Raw genomic sequence first — 17,514 nt, forward strand, 5'->3', positions numbered from 1 at the left:
TCAGAAAATGGCCTTCACTCTGAGGCTTTGGGAATCAGGGGTGATCACGGGTCTTGGGGACTGAGCCTCAGGCACCAGGGCAAGGCTGGCTAGGATGGACGGGGGAGGGGGGGCTGCTGCAGATTCTGTGGAGTTGAGGGTACTGTCTTTGCCAGCCTATCTAACAGTGCCTAGCCAGTCCTCTGGTGGGTGGCCTGGACTCGGTAGGGTGGGTAGGGCATTGCAGGACACTCTGCTCCGCCCTCCAGCTGAAGCCACCCAGCACATATTAGCCTGTGCTTTCTAGTGATGGTCACTGATAGGAAGCAGCTGTGAGACACACGCAGGGCTTGGCACCGTGTCACGGCAAGGCCATCAGAGCCACCGTGCTGCTTTCAAGGACTGGAAGCAACAGGTACCTGTCATCGAAGGCAGGGGAATGCTTTTCACACATTACAGGAACCTAGGGGTGGGGTGTTACCACATGCATTTTATTTGCTGGGAAAGACATCTTTTTTTTTTTTTTTTTTTTTTTTTCATTTTGGCAAAGCCTGAAAAGATTCTTGGCCAGTTTCACACTTGGGGGCATCTCACACCATCCCTGCGTGCATCTGAAGGAACAGGAACAGGGCTTTGGGGATGTTTCCTAGAAATCTAGAGTGGACAGAGTGGAGCATTGGCTGCTCTTGTAGAGGTCCTGGGTTCAGTTTCCAGCTCCACATCCATCTAGTTCTAGAGGATCTGATGCCATCTCCCAGGCTGCACACACATGGTGCTCAGATATTACATGTAAGCACAACACACACGCCATGTGCATATGTGTATGTGTAACACATACACACTATGTATACGTATATGTATATTTACATGTACACATATACATACACATATTTACATATATACGTACATATGTCGTATATGTATATTTACACCAAAGGCGCTAGATCAAAGTCAACTGCCTCTAACAATGCCTTCTTCTGGTCCAGCTGTGCACATCAGGGCCTGTCCTGAGAAGAAACTCTGAGGCAGCAGATGCATAGAAGGAAGGGGTGAAGACATGAGAGCTGGTGTTGAAGATATCAGAGAAAGGGGCGAAGGACAGACTGACAGACAGCTCTGTCTTTAGATGTCCTGCCACCTGACTCTGCTGAGACTGGTTTAAACCCTCCCTGTGGTAGTGGGCATCTGTACATCCAACACTGTGTGAGTTCAAGTACAGACCTCAAGGTGGAGGGTGTCTACCGCATGCTCTGCATAGGACATAGATGTCTGCTTCTGGGCTGTTCCAACCACGCCCTCCCCCACATTTACCTAAGGAGAAGATCTCCCACAGCAACACACCATAGGACCACACGTCACTCTTGGTGCTGTAGACCTTGTCAAAGATGGATTCGGGAGCCATCCATTTTAGGGGAAGTCGAGTCTGGAAGACAGCAATGGGGCCTTGAGCATGCTAACAAAAGCGATGTCCACACCCAGGGCCCAGGGGTCCCCTTCCATTGAACGCTTAGGAAAAAACCAGAACACCTACAGTTTCCTACACCAGAGAAAAGCATTGCTAGCATGTGGCAGGTTGCTAAGAGAGCATTAGCGGCATCCCCCAGCCTCTGGAGACGAGGCATGCATGGCAAGTAGACTTCTCTGGTACACCCAGAAGGTCCTGGTTCCATGGTTCTTAAAGACGCTGTGTTCTCATGGTCCCTTCCCTGCCTACATAGGGACACTAAGGGCTTGGTAAAGAGGTCTGAATTAGGAAATACCCTGAAAACTGATAGCAATTCCTATGAATTTCTTCTAAGGTTGTGAAAGATATCCCTATGTAAAAGGACAGGTTGTTAACTTGGAGCTAGGAGTGACTCAGGGGTGGAATGTGTGCTTGGTATATCTGAGGTCCTGGCTTCAGTCCCCATTCAATCTCCCACATCCCTGGAATGAGGGAAGGAGATTTCGTATTCAGGTTCTCCATTTAGGAGAATATATGGCTGGATCTCAAGCATGCAGACCTGTTCTGACAGCAGGGACCACAGTGAGTGTGTGGGAGTTTAGCCTGCTGGAAAGTTTGGGGGGTTGTGGGGGGGAGAGGAAAGCAAGATGTCTGGGACAGCGGAGAGACAAAGACTGTGGAGGAATGTAGAGATGCCAAGGATAGCGAAGAGGGCCAAACTGAAACACGGGTGGAAGCAGTCTGTTCACGCTGGAGTGCCATTGCAAAGTGCAAACTGGGCTGTTTCCCTCTTAGAAAAAGAATAGCCGGGTCTGAGAGACGGCTCAGCAGTAAAGAGCTAGCTGTTCTTACACAGGACGTGGGTTCAGTTCCCAGAACCCACATGGTAGCTCACAACCACTTGTACTTCCAGTCCCCGGGGATCTGACGCCCTCTTCTGGCCTCCTTGGGCACTGCATGCATGCAGTACACAGACATACATTTAGGTAAGCCACTCATACACATAAGATAAAAGTTAAAAAGAAAAGAAACAGTAACTAAGAAGGGTTTCTGAACGTGTGCCCCAGGGGTGTCCACATAGTATGGTCCAGAAACTTGTTGAAAATGCAGATTCCGACCAGTCTCCCTCCACCCTCCCCATCCTCCCTACCTTCCTCACCCTCCCTCTGGACCTTCTGCATTAAGGGATCTGGGGTGAGGACAGCAAGCCTTGGTTCAGAAAGGCTGCTGGGTGATGTGTCTATTTCCTTCAGTCCGAGAGCCCCGCTGCAGGGCAATCAAGAGAGCCCAGACATGATTAGCTGAAGCCCTCCTCCTGGCAGAGGCCAGACAAGAGAGGACACTAAAGGTCACCCAGTAAGTGACAAATAACATTATGTTCAAAAACAAATGGGGAAGAGAGGCCAGCGTGAGCCAGAAGGGAGATGGATCCCACGGAAGACGTCCCTGGAGGTAAGCGGCTTCCTCCGTTCGAGATAGTATGTACCCTCCCGCACTCTTCCGGAAGTACAGACACCTGCTGAATCAATCACTGGGGCTTATCTGAGGGGAAGAGGCCACGCTGTTCTTTTCAGTGGGACATGGGACTCCCAGAGGGGCGGCGGGCAGAGACTGATGTGGTCACTGCAGGGCTCAACCAGCTGCTTAGGTTAACAAGTCTCAGGTGGTCCTTCTATCAGGACAGGTACCCAGGCAGGGATCAGAGAAAGGAGGAGAAGATTCCATCCTCAGAATTCTCTGGAACACAGTTCTTCTGGACTACCCGTCTTCGCAGAGCCACGTGGGCAATTGGGGGATGACTGCTGAGAAGCCTAAGTGTTTGCACTGTGGGCTAAACGCGACAGGGTAGAAAGGGATCAAATGTGCACCCGAGCTCACTCACATCTCCTCTCCTCACATAATCAGGGTTCTTATAAATATCCCGGGCCAGGCCAAAGTCGCAAATCTTCACCACATTGTTCTCAGATAAAAGGATGTTTCTCGCTGCCAGGTCCCGATGAATGCACTGTAATAAAACAGTTATGTAATGAACGCACTTCCCGAATCAGGCTGCTTAATTTCCTGTGTTCACTCTGGGTCATTATTCTTTAAAAAAAAAAAAAAGTGTATGTGTGAGTGTGTGTGTGTGTGCGTGAGTGTGAGTGTGTGAGCATACACATACCATGACATGCATGTGGAGGGCAACCATGTGAGTTCCTGGGATCAAACTGAGGTCATCAATTTGGCAGCAAGTACCTTTACCTGCTGAGCCCGCTCACTGGCTCTGGTATCATTATTCCTAATTCTAAGTTCCATTTCATATGCGGTAGAGGGAGTATCTCTCAGCACACACCCAGTTACCATAAACACAATGTGCTTCTTATGCAAGTAAGGTCCAGGTGGCTTAATGGACATGTGATAAATCAGCCAGGCCCCCTGTTCTACTGGTCGACCGCACCAGCAGTCTGAATTTTGCCGGTGAGTGAGATTTCCCCCCTGCGACCTTTTACAGCAGATCTTTGAGAGCTGTGGTTTGGGGCGCTTTGTTTTGTTGGCTGTTTACGTTGTTTGCCGTTGTTGCTGTTTTTAAGACAGATGCCTGAGGTGTTGTGTACAATGACCTGGAACTCAGCCAGGTTGGCATGTAACCAGGAATCCCCCTGCCTCGGCCTCTTGGGTACCTGGATGCCTATGGTTTGGGCTCGAGCTGAGGGTTTCTGAGAAGCCTCATGTGGGTGTGCTGGAGACGGCTTCTTCATGAAGCCTGGAGAGACTGGAAGCGTGCCAGAGGGCACGGTGGAAAACAGCACTCCTGGGTCTGTGTAATCCAAAATCCCCAGGAAGATTTTACCCTCAAAGGCTACCCACAGGCTCACCATCCTGATACCGCCCTGTATCAGAGCAAATCAAGCTTATTGTGGTGAGGTTAACAACCTAAGTATAAACAAATACTAGAAAAATAGCTTCACAGCAGAGGTGTGCGTTCAGGCCTCGCAAAAAAGGCAAAGCAGTAGCAGAATGTATTTTCAAATATGTTACCATTAAGTTATAAAAATATATCCAACCCGATTTGAACATTACCCAACATATTGTATTGAGACTTGACGTCATTAACGTATATTGGTTAACATATGCAATCCGTATGTTTTCGGACATCATTTAAAAGATCAAAATAAAAGTGGGGAGCCGGGAAGAGACATGAAAGGTACATGTGTGTTGTCTCTTACATGGATGTTCTAGGTTTACTAACATACATAAAAACAAATTCTAAAATGTAGAGCGAAAACTTTTGAAAAAAACTCAAAACCCCTATTTATTTCTGATTAAGAAAGTTAAAGAAGGGGCTGGAGAGGTGTCTTGGCAGTAAAGAGTGCCAAGGAACTGCTCTTCCAGAGGTCCCGAGTTCAAATCTCAGCAACCACATGGTGGCTCACAACCATCTGTAATGGGATCTGATGCCCTCTTCTGGTGTTTCTGAAGACAGAGCAGTCGGTGTGTATGTATGTATGTATGTGATGTATATGTGTACATAGGTACATATGCATATATAAAATATTTGCAGTATTAAAAAACATTCTATTTTTTTAAAAAAAAAATAAAGTTAAAGAAAGACTGTAAAGAGATGAGCTGACCTTTCTGGAGGACAGAAACTCCATGCCTCTGGCCACTTGGAAACTGTAGGAAATCAGGTCTTCCATGGTGAGGGGCTGCTTGGAGATCTCACTGTAATCTACATTAGAATCTATATTAGAATCTTGTAAAGACTTTTGTGCCTGCGCCAAATCCCCGTTTATTGAAACATTATTCACAAAGTATAAGACACACCAAGGATGCCACAGTTCACTGGCAAGAGAGTTTGAATCTCGAGCATCAGAGATTTTTTTTTCCCCCAGGCTACGGGGTTGAGGGGTGGGGATGGGGGTGGGGGTGAAGGGTAGGGAAATGGGGATCGGATGAAATGGGTGTGACCTGGTAGGACAGACTGAGCAGAGAGAAGTGAACAGTTCCTGTCAATGTTAGCAACGCTGTAAATAATCGATCATTCACATCGTATTTCCGCAGGACATCACCCCCATTCCTAGGATGCTTATTCGGGTGGTTAATCAGAGAGGAAAAAAATGTGCAAGACGTCTAGTATGTTGTGGAAATATCCCAGACTGGAAGCCGTGGAGACGTACCCTCGTCTCCTTCCATGTCGCTCACGCTTCTGTCTTCCGGGAAGCCGGAGCTGGTGAAGCTCGAGCTGCTGACACTGTCTAGGCGGGGCTTCTGGCCCGGCTCCAGACCTGGTTCCAGGTTCTCTTTCTTGAGCTCCATATGCAAGGCTGCGTCCTTAGCACAGACAAGAAGTGCGGGAGTGAGAGGGGCCCAATGCGGAGACGGCTGCCGTCCGGATTGGACATGCCACTGGGCCCCCGAACGCACACTGGGTGCTAGGCATTTATTTTCCAAGCTGTAGATCTTTTATGCTCTCACTTGGGTTCCTAGTGAAGACCTCAGATCCTAGCAGCTGATAAATACTTAGCACTCAGTGTGAGCTAGCATCCATTTCCTCAACGTCCCCAAAAGTCATTTTACTAAATAATTGTCAGAATAGCGTTTGCTTTGTCTTACGAGGTGTGGGCGTGGTTTGAGACAGAGTTTCTATGTAGCCCCTGATGTCCTCCTGGAACTCAGAGATCCACCTGCCTCTACCTCCCGAGTGCTGGGATTAAAGATGTGTGTTACCACCACCTGACTTGGGTTTTTTTTTTGTTTGTTTGTTTTTAAATAGATTTATTTTATTTTTATTTATGTATATGCGAACATGCATTCTGGTGTCTACCAAAACTAGACAACGTCATTGGATTCCCTAGGTCTGGGGTCAAAACAGGTTGTGAGTCATCCAATATGGGTGCTGGGAACAGAACTACAGTGCTCTGCAAGAGCAGCAAGTTCTCTCTCTCTCTCTCTCTCTCTCTCTCTCTTTCTCTCTCCCCCTTCCCTCCCTCTCTCCCTCCCTCTCTTATAAAACGATTACTACACAAGCTGGTTCTGAAGAGTTAAGTCATCAAGCCGCAGCTAATAATCTGCAAAGCCTGAAATGTGGCTTGTACAAGCGTCCAATCAAGTCTGTCTCTGAGGCTTTTCACAGCACAAGCCCTGTTGTTTGAAAGGTGACAGAGAGTTTCTTATGCCTCACTGAGGTGGTATGAAAAGGGCTCTCTCTCCGGAATCCCTGCAGAGGCTCAAGTTACCAGTTCCTCTCATTTCCTGGGGGAGAGGAGAGGAGATGCACCTTTCTCTTGGTTTCCCTTTGAGGATGCCACACCACCGCATCCTATCACGAATAGCAAAGGCGACTGACTCACTGTGGGCATCGGAATCTTGCTGCTTTTCCTCTGCCTTCTCTATTGAGTCTTCTGGCTTCTCTACTAATCATGCCATCTTGGGCAAATCCTTTCTTTTTTTTTTTTTTTTTTTTTTTTTTTTTGCGTTTCGTCTTTCTCGTCTGGAAGGCACTGTATTATCGTTTGCGCCTCGCAGGAAAGGACTTCCGCGTTCTACTGTTTTGCCTTCTGTAACTCATCTACTGCTTGACACTAGAAACGCATCCCGTCCGGTGGCTTTCAGGACGGGGCTGTGTGCCCATGCGTACCCGCATGTGTATATACCCACAGGGGCTTGTGGACCGTACAGCCTGGCTTCTGCTGGATGGCAGTACCTAGACAGGAGCTGGGAGGGAATGAGGTTCGGCGCTAGGATTAACCAGCCTGTGCATCCAGCCGTGACTTTTCTGGGATGTCACGAAGTAGGGGCGGTCCTTCCACTAGAGGGCGCCGGGGAGCAAGCAGAAGACCCGGCAAACTTTAGGAGGGACAGCTACAAGCAAAACTGTGATGTAGGGTACCGAGATTCCCACACCCAGAAAAGAGATTCTCCTGGGGACACACCCCCACCCAAACATTCCCTCAAGTCAGGCCCCTGAAGGGAGTTTTGCTGTCCGGGATTTCAGGAGTGAAGACAATTCATACTGCGTGTAACCCACCCTAGACACCTTTTCCTCGGGGCAGGTAAAAAGCCAAACGGTCAAAAAGGACATCATTTGTCTCTCCACGAGGCAGCTAGCCCCGCTCAGACAGAGTCTGGAGCTTTATTTTCTGAACGCTTACTGCCTTCTTCCTCACACCTCTCAGAAGCTACGGGGTAGACCCTGTCCCCAGGTTACCCTACCCTTCCCCCGCACCCCAGTTCAGCTATGCTCAGCAGCAGCATGCCACCAAAGACAGGTTAAGTTAGTGGACTTCGGGGACTAAGGCAGAATAGTGGGCTAATCACAAAGCACATTTAGGAGTCTTGATGGGCGTTAATCCCAGCACTTGGGAGGCAGAGGCAGGCGGATTTCTGAGTTCGAGGCCAGCCTGGTCTACAAAGTGAGTTCCAGGACAGCCAGGGCTATGCGGAGAAACCCTGTCTCGGAAAAAAAAAAAAAAAAAGTCTTGACGGATTTGGGCCATTCCTTCATCTCCCTTTCCTATTCCTTCAGGTTCCCAAATGTGACAGACAGTCATGAGTTTTCCATAAAACATAGCCCCACCAAGTGCCACGGGGAAGCAAACCAGTAAATATAGCCCCGAAAGGAAGCAAGCGCCTCAAGACAAAGGACGCACAAACCCAAACGCTCCATCCTGCCAAGTCCCTGGGGTGTTCTGAGGGCTTAGCGCTTCCTGAGCCCAGGCTAGAACATCAAGACCGACAGAAATCTGTGCTGCTCTCAGCTCGGGGCACCGTTGCACCCCTTATTTAGTGGGATTCAGAGGAAAAGTTCTGAAGCTGGGGGTGAAGCAAGATAGGTCTTTCTCCTCTTTTCATCTTGTGGTTACTGTGTCCTTAAGCCAATTTCTTTATTACACTAGTATATATATATATATATATATATATATATATATATATATTTGTGTTTGTCTGCTGCGTGCACAAATGCAGAAGCCAGAGGACAACTTGCTGGAGTTGGTTCTCGCCTTCTATCATGTGGGTCCCAGGGATCAGACTCAGACTCAGGTCATCAGGCTTGGCAGCAAGCCTCTTTATCTAGACTAAGCCATCTTGCCAGCCATTTCCTGACTTCTCTGGTGATTGATATATATATATATATATATATATATTCAAAGCACAGAGTATATTTTTAAGATTTCAGTTTTTAGAAAGCCTACTTTATAAGGGGGAAATATAGCTGGGCATGGTGGTAAACACCTTTAATTCTGGCACTGAGGAGGCAGAGGTAGGTGGATCTCTGTGAGTTCCAGGACAGCCAGGGATACATAGTGAGACCCTGTCTCAAACAATAGAACAAGGGAATGTGTAATATATTCTCAACAGTCTGGTGGGACAACTATGTCTTTGATAAAACCACAGTCTGAGATGAAAAGGTGGGTCAGCTGTCCAGCTTTTTGTAACAGGATCTCTCTCCCCCACCCTACCCCCCTCTCCCCATATATATGCATATACTTATTTATTTATTTAAATTATGTATATATGGGTAGGTGTGCATCTGAGTATGCGTATCTGAGCACAGGCACCCCCAGTGAGTAGAGATATCGGACCGCCTGGAGCTAGAGTACCAGACAGTTGTGAGCTATCTAATGTGGGTGTTGGGAACTGAACTCGGGACCTTTGGAAGAGCAGAAAGAGCTCCTTACCGCTGAGCCATCACTCCACTCTTGGTCTCACTCAATCTTCCAGGCTGATGCCTAACACTTGGGCTCACACAATCCTCCATCTCAGCAGCCAGAACTGCAGGCAGGTACTGCAACATCTGGCTGTACTCTGTGTAGTCTGTGGTGTCTTCCCTACATAGCAGAGAAGGGCACTGATCCTAGAACTCTGAAGGTTCATTCAACCACATACATTAGCTGTGTTCAATTGAACTCTCTGTGTCTCTGCCTCTCTCTGTGTTTCTCTCTGTGTGTGTGTGTGTGTGTCTGATTCTCTCTGTCTCTGTCTTTCTAATGCAGGGGAGGGGACAGACACAGGGCCTCACTCGTGACAAATAAGAACTCCCCCACTGGGCTGGTGAGATGGCTCAGTGGGTAGACTGCTCTTCCGAAGGTCCAGAGTTCAAATCCCAGCAACCACATGGTGGCTCACGACCATCTGTAATGAGATCTGACTCCCTCTTCTGGAGTGTCTGAAGACAGCTACAGTGTACTTACATATAATAAATAAATAAAGCTTTTTAAAAAAAAAAAAAAAGAACTCCCCCACTGAGCTACACCCCATCCTTCAACATTCTAGTGGATAAAAACTGGCAAAAGGGGACAACTAAACGCGTAAGGGAAGAGTTTCGTTTTCCCAACAGTCTCATCCTGGGTTCTATTATTAGTACCACTTGATACAAGGAACTGAAGCCTAAAGAGACTGACTAATTTGTTCAAGGCCAGGTTTTATGAGAGGAGACTTGGAATTTGAACCTGGAAAATCTGGTTGTTGAGCCAGAGAGCTTGCCTCCAGTGTGCGTCTCACAGATGCTGGTGACGGGCTAACACTGTCAGTCACTGTCTCCCCAGCCAATTCAGCCCGGAGAGGGACAGCAGTGGGACCACAGAGCACACCATAGTGTTTGAATCCATGGCTGCTTCTTTAGAGCTGGCGTTTCCTGAAAGACTATGTGTCCTCCCAGTATTCTTGTGTGTTTGTTTGTTTGTTCTCTGTGTGTGTGTGTGTGTATATGTTTGGTGTTTGTGTATGTGGTGTGTGTGTGTATGTGGTATGTCTATATGTGGTGTGGGAGGGTGTATATGTGTGTATGTGGTGTGTGTATGTAGTATGTGTATGTGTTTGTGGAATGTGTATATGTGTTGTGTGTGTATGTGGTGTGTGTATGTAGTGTGTGTGTATGTGTATATGTGTGTATGTTTGTATGTGTATGTATGTATGTGTATGTGGTATGTGTATATACGGTGTGTGTATGTATGTGTGTGTGTATGTGGTGTGTGTGGTGTGTGTGTATGTGTATATGTGGTGTGTGTATGTGTATGTGGTGTGTGTATGTGTATGTAGTCTGTATATATGTATGTATGTATGTGTGTGTATGTGGTATGTGAATATGTAGTGTGTGTGTATGTGGTGTATGTGTGTGTGTGTGTGTGTGTATGTGTATGCATGTGATATATGTGTGTGGTCTGATGATCAATCCTAGGGCCTGGTACCAGCCAGGCAATTTCCTACCACTGAGCTTCCTTCTCAACCTCCAATGGTCCTTTTATTCTGACACAGCTTTATTTAGTGGTCAGGGTTACTGAGGGGCAGGGCGGAATGACGCAGCAAGTGCAGGGCCTCCCTGGGAAAGCAGAGGAGCCTTATCTCCACTCCTGTCGAAAACAGCAATTAAGCTGCACAGTGGCTTGGCACACCTGTCACTCCAGTGCTATGTGAAGTGGAGGCAGGAGGGTGATTGGAGCTTGCTAGCTGCCAGCCTAGCTCCAGGTTCAGTGAGAGAGCCAGGCTTGAGGGAGTAAGGAAGAGACTGACAGAGTCAGACTCCAGCATCTTCCTCTGGCCTCTGTGCACACACCACACATGTGCACTCACACACATACACAGAGACACACCCAATGCACATATACACTCACAGACATACACACAACATAGACACACACATATGCGTACATATAAACACACACACCACACACATATAAACACACGTACCACACATACACACCACACACATGCACACACACAACATGCATACATACACATATACACACAACACACACATACACACACATATATAAACACAACACACACACATATATAATGTATATATATATATATATATATATATATATATATATATATATGCACACACACAACATGCATATACACACAAACACATGCAAATGCACACCAACCACAATAATGAAATAGAAGAGGGAGAGCATTAGATTAAGCACACATGATTTCCTGTTCTAGTCCATCACTGATCTATTGGTAACTATGGAAACCATTCAGTTGTTTGTGCCTTCAGTTCCTCTGTAAGTGAAGCTATGTCGTATAGTCACGGGTATGGCTTTGAGGAACAAGTGCATAAAATCTCGTGCAAGGATGGGGACCTCCGTTCAGATCCCTAGCATCTACACAAAATCTTGTGAGGGAGGGCAGACAGAGGAAGCTGGATCCCAGAGGCTCGTTGGCCAGTCACTCTGGAGGAACCGGCCAGCTCTAGGTTCAGTGAGACTCTCTGTCCTAAGAAACTAAGGTAGAGAGGCAGCCGAGGAAGACATTCCCATGTCAACTTCTGGGATTCACACATGGGTAAAGTGCACCTACACATAGGTGTACAGACACATACACACACACACACACACACACAAACCACACACACACAACCATACGCAAGTACTGCCATTAAAAACAGCCCTACCTTTAAAATCCAGGCCTGGCTAGTTTTTGTCAATGTGATACAAACGAACTAGCGTCACCTAAGAAGAGAGAACCTTAACTGAGGTGTTCTCTTCCTCACCGTGGCCTGCGGGTATGTCTGTGGAGGGATTTGTTTTTTCTTTTGACTATTGATTGATGTAGAAGGCCTGTTCACAGTGGGCGGCACAATCCCTAGGCAGGTGGGCCTGAGCCGTAGAAGAAAGGTGACTAAGCAAGCCAGGGCAAGTGAGGCAGCAAGTAGTGTTCCTCTGTTGTCCTTGCTTACGTTCCTGCCCTGACTTCCCTCGGAGATGGACCGTGGTCAGGACCCATAAGCCACAGCAACAGAGAGGGACCGGGGTGAATCCTTACCTTGTTGAGACAGAACAAGTCGCGTTTGCTCTTTAGGTAGTTGGACAGGTTTCCGTATTTGCAGTATTCCACGATCACCATCAGAGGCCCTGCAGCCCGAACAACACATGCTTAACCCACACCAGGTCAGACAGCCGTTAGTTCGACAGCTTCCGGTCAGCCCTTGAGACCTCAAACCAACTTGATTTTATATGGGTAGGGCCTGAGAGTGCACCTGAGACTAAAAGCCATGAGTCAAAGGCCTCCATTCAGCCTCTGTGGCGCGAAAACCAGCCTTGTTAATACAACCGAGAACATGGCCCTGTTTCAATAAAGTTTTATGAACACAGATATTTAAATGTCACCAAACAAAACACTCCTTTTCTCTTTTTCCCCACCCTGATGATTCAAAGAGGGCAAGCCATGCCGAGCACAGAGGCTGCTTGCCCTCTTCCTACCCTTCTGCAGTGGAAAACAGTTTTGGGGGGAAGGAAGCCAATCTGCATTGAGAGTGTCAGGGGCACCTGGAAGTCTCCTTTGTCCCGCTCCATGCTTCCCCAATCACACGGCACTGCTTCTGTTTGAAAGCAGGCATGGCCACTGTAGTCCAGAAGCTAGTGACCAGCAAACTCCACAGGCCACTGTGAAGAACATACCAAGGGAGGTAGGTACCTGCTTGTCCCTTGGAGGCTCCCTGAGGCTAGAGCTTGTCCCTCTGGTAATGTGATTTTTCAGTTACTATCTATACTTGACTGGGTTTTGAATCCTGCTAGCACCCCCTCATCCCTCAGGGTTCCAGAAGGGAAGTTGCCTCCAGAGCTGGGGTCTCCCCACCAAGGAGCAGGTTTGCCCAGCCTTGGGGGCTCACATCTCAAAGGTACAAGGTTGAGGGAGGCAGCTCACTGGGGCAGGCGCTTGACTTATGGAAGGTTAGGTTCTATGGAGACCTTGTCTGGTTCACTAGGACTCTTTCTGGCCTCCCAGCCCTTAGCTTCTCCTTCCATTGGCTCCCTTCTTTTCTTCCCCATGCCCCTCCACCCCTGTTTCATGTTGGGAAACTGATGTGTACAACTCCTTGGCGCCGCCGGCATGACTTGCGCATCCATTCACACCTACACCCAAGTATTCGCCTTGCCACAGGGGAAGAAAAACCAGCAAGGGCACACTGGGGGCTCAACAGTTTACAGCACAGCCATGTTCCTGTCACCTGTCCTGAGAGCTGATCAGAAAGGAGGGGCCCCTCTGGTCATTTCCTATGTTCCAGCCACCCTGTGTGGTTGCTGGGAAGCTGAAGGGGGTGCGTAGCCTCTTAAACCATCTCACATTCACACACCCCACTCCCAGTCATCCTGAGAGAAAAGGCCCTCCATTTGACCTAGAATATCTAAAAAGGAGTGGCTTTCTAACGACAAAGGACTGGGCGATCATTTTCTGGGGGCGGGAGCCGTGTGAGTAGAGAGCTCCCCTCTCAGCAAGACAGAGGGCGCAGATGGCACAGGCCTCCCCTGTGTCCTTTACCTCCTTGCTTGGTGCAGGCTCCCAGGAGGTTAACCACATTCAGATGATGGCCGATGTGGGTCAAGATCTTGAGTTCGGTCATCAGAGCTTTGTACTCACTGGCCGTGGCCCCCTCTGTGTGAGAAGCAAGGAAAAGTCAGGGCTCTGGGACAATGGGGCTGCTTCCGCCCTGCCCTGCGCTGGAGGCCGCGTGCCTGCCACCCTTGTTTGTCCTCGCTTCATTAACTTCCCCACATTCTGCGAAAGGCCAAGTCACCAGCCAGACTGTTTTTATTCCTCCCACCGCCCCCTGAGCCAACATCCTTTGCACTGCGCCGAGGCCCGCCGTGGGGATGGGGTTAGTCACCGGACATTTCCTTCGGGTGGACCAGGCTGTGCTGACAATGTGCTGACTCAGAACTGGCACCTCACGTCCTCAGCTTTCCAGAGGTTTCCCTTCTAGCAGAAACAGGTGAGGCAAGAGCCCGGCAGGCAGGGTGTCCACCCACACCTTCCTTCTCAGTCTCCTTTCTAGGGAGTCACTAGGAAGGAAGGGGGTCAGGGGCCTCAGGCTAACTGCTTATGTAAACACCTTGGAAATGTGTTATTTTCTCTCTAGCAGCCTTCAGGCCTGGAATGCAAGGGTTATCTCGGGCAACAAGGATTCGTGTTTTCCAGCTCTTTTTTTTTTTTTTTTAAATACTTATTATTATTATTATTATTTTAAAAATATGTATAGCGTTGTGCTTGCATGTGTGTGTGCCTGGTGTCTATGGAGGCCAGAAAAGGACACCAGCCAGGACCCTCAGTATTGGAGTTACAGATGGTTGTGAGCTACTGTGTGAGCATTTGGAATGGAACCTGGGTCCTCTGCAAGAGCTGCAGGGTGTCCTTAACCCCCACCCTCCTTAACTTCACTCTTGGAGACGACCTGTGTCAGTCCAAGAACCAACAGTCTAGATTCTAGACTGATTTCCTGCCTGTTCTTTTTCCTATCATTCATTTTTGAGGTATTCATAATCTTAGTTGTGTTTTTTTAAAAAAAAAATACTAAAAAGCGTTACTGTAAAATATTCCAACAGTATGAGTCCGGAGATCCGTGAAGGGGCATGTGTGCATGCATGTATATGTTCACCCGTGCATGTGTATGTGTACGTGTCTGCAGATATGTGCATGCAGGTGGTTACAGCACAGTGGCAGAGCCCATCTCTAGCATGTGCAAAGCTTTTCAGCACCAGAAAAGACAAATAATAAGAGATCAAAAATCAACATAAGGGAGTCTGAGGTGCTAGAGTAAAAAGTGCAAGTCACTCCAGCCATGGTCAACAATGTGGGCTTCAGACCCTTCCCTATGTACTTAAAAAAATACCCACTGAGGGCTAGCTCAGTGGCTCAGTGAGGAAGGAGCTTGCTGCTAAGCCTGGTGACTTGAGTTCGACCCCCAGAACCCATGTGTGGACGAAAAGGACTGACTCTTAAGGACTGACTCTTGTAAATGATCCTCTGACTTCCGCCTCTCTCTCTCTCTCTCTCTCTCTCTCTCTCTCTCTCTCTCTCTCTCTCTCTCTCTCTCTCTCTCTCTCTCTCTCTCTCTTTCTCTCACACGCACACGCAGACATGTGCACACACATTGATTCACTCCCCCTTTAATATCAGGGATTCTTCTCATTCCACTTTATTTATTTTTCTTTTATGTGAGTGCTGGGAATTAAACTCTTGTCCTCAAGGACAAGGACAAGAAGGGCTTGTTTCCTCTTAGTCATCTCTCCAGCCCTCTTTTCATTCCCTTTAATGGACTAGTGCATTTCTTCTGACATGTACAGTCTTCAGTTGGGTGTCTGTCTGTGTGTGTGTGCGTGTGTCTGTCTCTGTGTGGCTCATCCAGGCAGTTCCTGTGTCTGTGTGTGTGTATATGCATGCCAGAGGACAAACCCAGGTGTCATTCCTCAGAATCTGTGCACCATGACAGGGTCTCTCTGTGGTCTAGAGCTTCAAAGAATCGAACTCAGATCCTTATGATTGTATGGTAAACACTTCACAAACCAAGCTATATCCCCCTTCCTTCCTTCCTTCCTTCCTTCCTTCCTTCCTTCCTTCCTTCCTTCCTTCCTTCCTTCCTTCCTTCCTCTCTCTCTCTCCCTCTCTCTCTCTCTTTTTCGAGACAGCGTTTCTCTGTGTAGCCCTGGCTGTCCTGGAACTCACTTTGTAGACCAGGCCGGCCTCAAACTCAGAAATCCACCTGCCTCTGCCTCCCGAGTGCTGGGATTAAAGGCGTGCGCCACCACGCTCAGCTAACTTTTTTTTTCTATTACAAACAAAGCTACACCAGAACACCCCAGTGTGAGCATGTCCAAAGGCAAAGCTTTCTGTGGAACACAGTCCTGGAAGTGGGTAGGAGGTGTGTGCACTTAATATTGTAGTAGATATTGATATATTATTTTATTAAGATGGAATAATTTTTTTCAATAATAACCAGATAAACTCAAAGCCCCAGTGGGGTAGGGCTGGCTTACAGTGTCTGCTCGACAAATATTTTTGGATAAATAAACAGCGTGATTAACTTTCTCATATTGGACATTTTTTTCCCAAAGCTCCAGAAAGTTTAAGGCTATGCTTGGAGACACACTGAAAAGGCTTTTGACTATGCCTTTCGCTTGACATCACATTTCTTTTCGAATTCCCCTGGAACAGAAGGTAAACTACTTTAAGCAAGAAAGTTTGGGGGACTGTTTTTATTTTACTGACAGAATCCTAGGGCGAGGGTGTTGTGAAAATCTTTTTTTCTGTTAATGCTGACAGTGGATGCCTTTATACAGATTAATTTACTCTTATTTTATGAATATGAGCGTTTGCCTGCATGTATATATGTGCAGTGCATGTGTGTCTGGTGCCCGTGGAGGCCTGGAGAGCACCTTGGATCTCCTGGAATTGGCGATACAGGCAGTTGTAAGCTGCCATGTGGCTGCTGGGAACAGAAGCTACATCTGGCCAGTGCTCTTAACAGCAGAGCCATCCATTCAGCCCTGAGTTTACAAATAGATTTCATACATGATTCCTGGATTACATAGAAGGGATCAGCCTTGGAAACAATCTCAGGTGAAACAGTCCCTGAAGTTGGTATTCCTGTTTGGCAAGGAGAAAACGCGGGTGGTGGTGGTGGGGTGTCTGCAGCTTAGATGGCTCAGCCTTTCTGAGCCACTTTTCCGTCTGCCACTGAGGGGTAACAGTGCACAGCAGCAGGGTAGTTGGCAGAAAAGATGGTGGTGCCCCAGTCTGATGCTTTCCCCAGCAGAAGACCTGCTGATGTCACTCCTCAGAGTCTAAGGGTAGAGGACAGTGCTGGTCTGACGGCATTCTCACAGAGATGCCCACTCCCATCTGGGTAGTCTGCCCCAAGCAAACTCCTTGTGGCAAGGGGAGCGTAACAATTGTGGGTATTTACGGGGTATGCTATAATACAGGGTATATGTATAATGTGTAGTGACCTAATTCAGTAACATTTCCTTCTCCTTGTTTGTTGGTTTGCAGTGGAAGCTTTTAAACTCCTCTCGGGTTAAGAGTGCTTGCTGCCCTCTTAGGGGACCTGGGTTCAGTTCCCAGCACCCACACTGGGCACCTCACAACCACCCATGGTTCTAGTTCCGGGAGACCTGACACCCTCTTCTGGCCTCTGTGGGCATATGCACATACAAACAGGCACACACACACATAGACATGAATATAGAAGCAAATATAATAGATTGTAGTGATTATAGTCACCCCGCTGTGTTGGGGAGCACACGTCCAGTCTGAGTTATGGTATATTGTCCAGCCCCACTCCTTTAAGGATGCTTATCTGGTTTTAGCTGATGAACACAGCCCCT

General features: G+C 47.8%; 1 protein-coding gene across 1 annotated transcript in view; it reads right to left on the reverse strand.

Annotated features, from left to right (window-relative positions):
- Nucleotides 1-17,514, reverse strand: part of Flt1 (fms related tyrosine kinase 1) — a 169,772-nt gene that overhangs the window by 14,968 nt on the left and 137,290 nt on the right. Inside the window, exons 19-24 of the mRNA XM_021222701.2 lie at nucleotides 13,673-13,786; nucleotides 12,176-12,264; nucleotides 5,581-5,734; nucleotides 5,035-5,132; nucleotides 3,306-3,428; nucleotides 1,291-1,402 (exon numbers count right to left, since the gene is read on the reverse strand). Coding sequence (XP_021078360.1) covers nucleotides 1,291-1,402; nucleotides 3,306-3,428; nucleotides 5,035-5,132; nucleotides 5,581-5,734; nucleotides 12,176-12,264; nucleotides 13,673-13,786 — 690 coding nt within the window. The remainder of the gene's footprint in view (nucleotides 1-1,290; nucleotides 1,403-3,305; nucleotides 3,429-5,034; nucleotides 5,133-5,580; nucleotides 5,735-12,175; nucleotides 12,265-13,672; nucleotides 13,787-17,514) is intronic.

This window comes from Mus pahari, chromosome 23, assembly GCF_900095145.1.
Source record: "Mus pahari chromosome 23, PAHARI_EIJ_v1.1, whole genome shotgun sequence".
Lineage (NCBI taxonomy): Eukaryota > Metazoa > Chordata > Mammalia > Rodentia > Muridae > Mus > Mus pahari.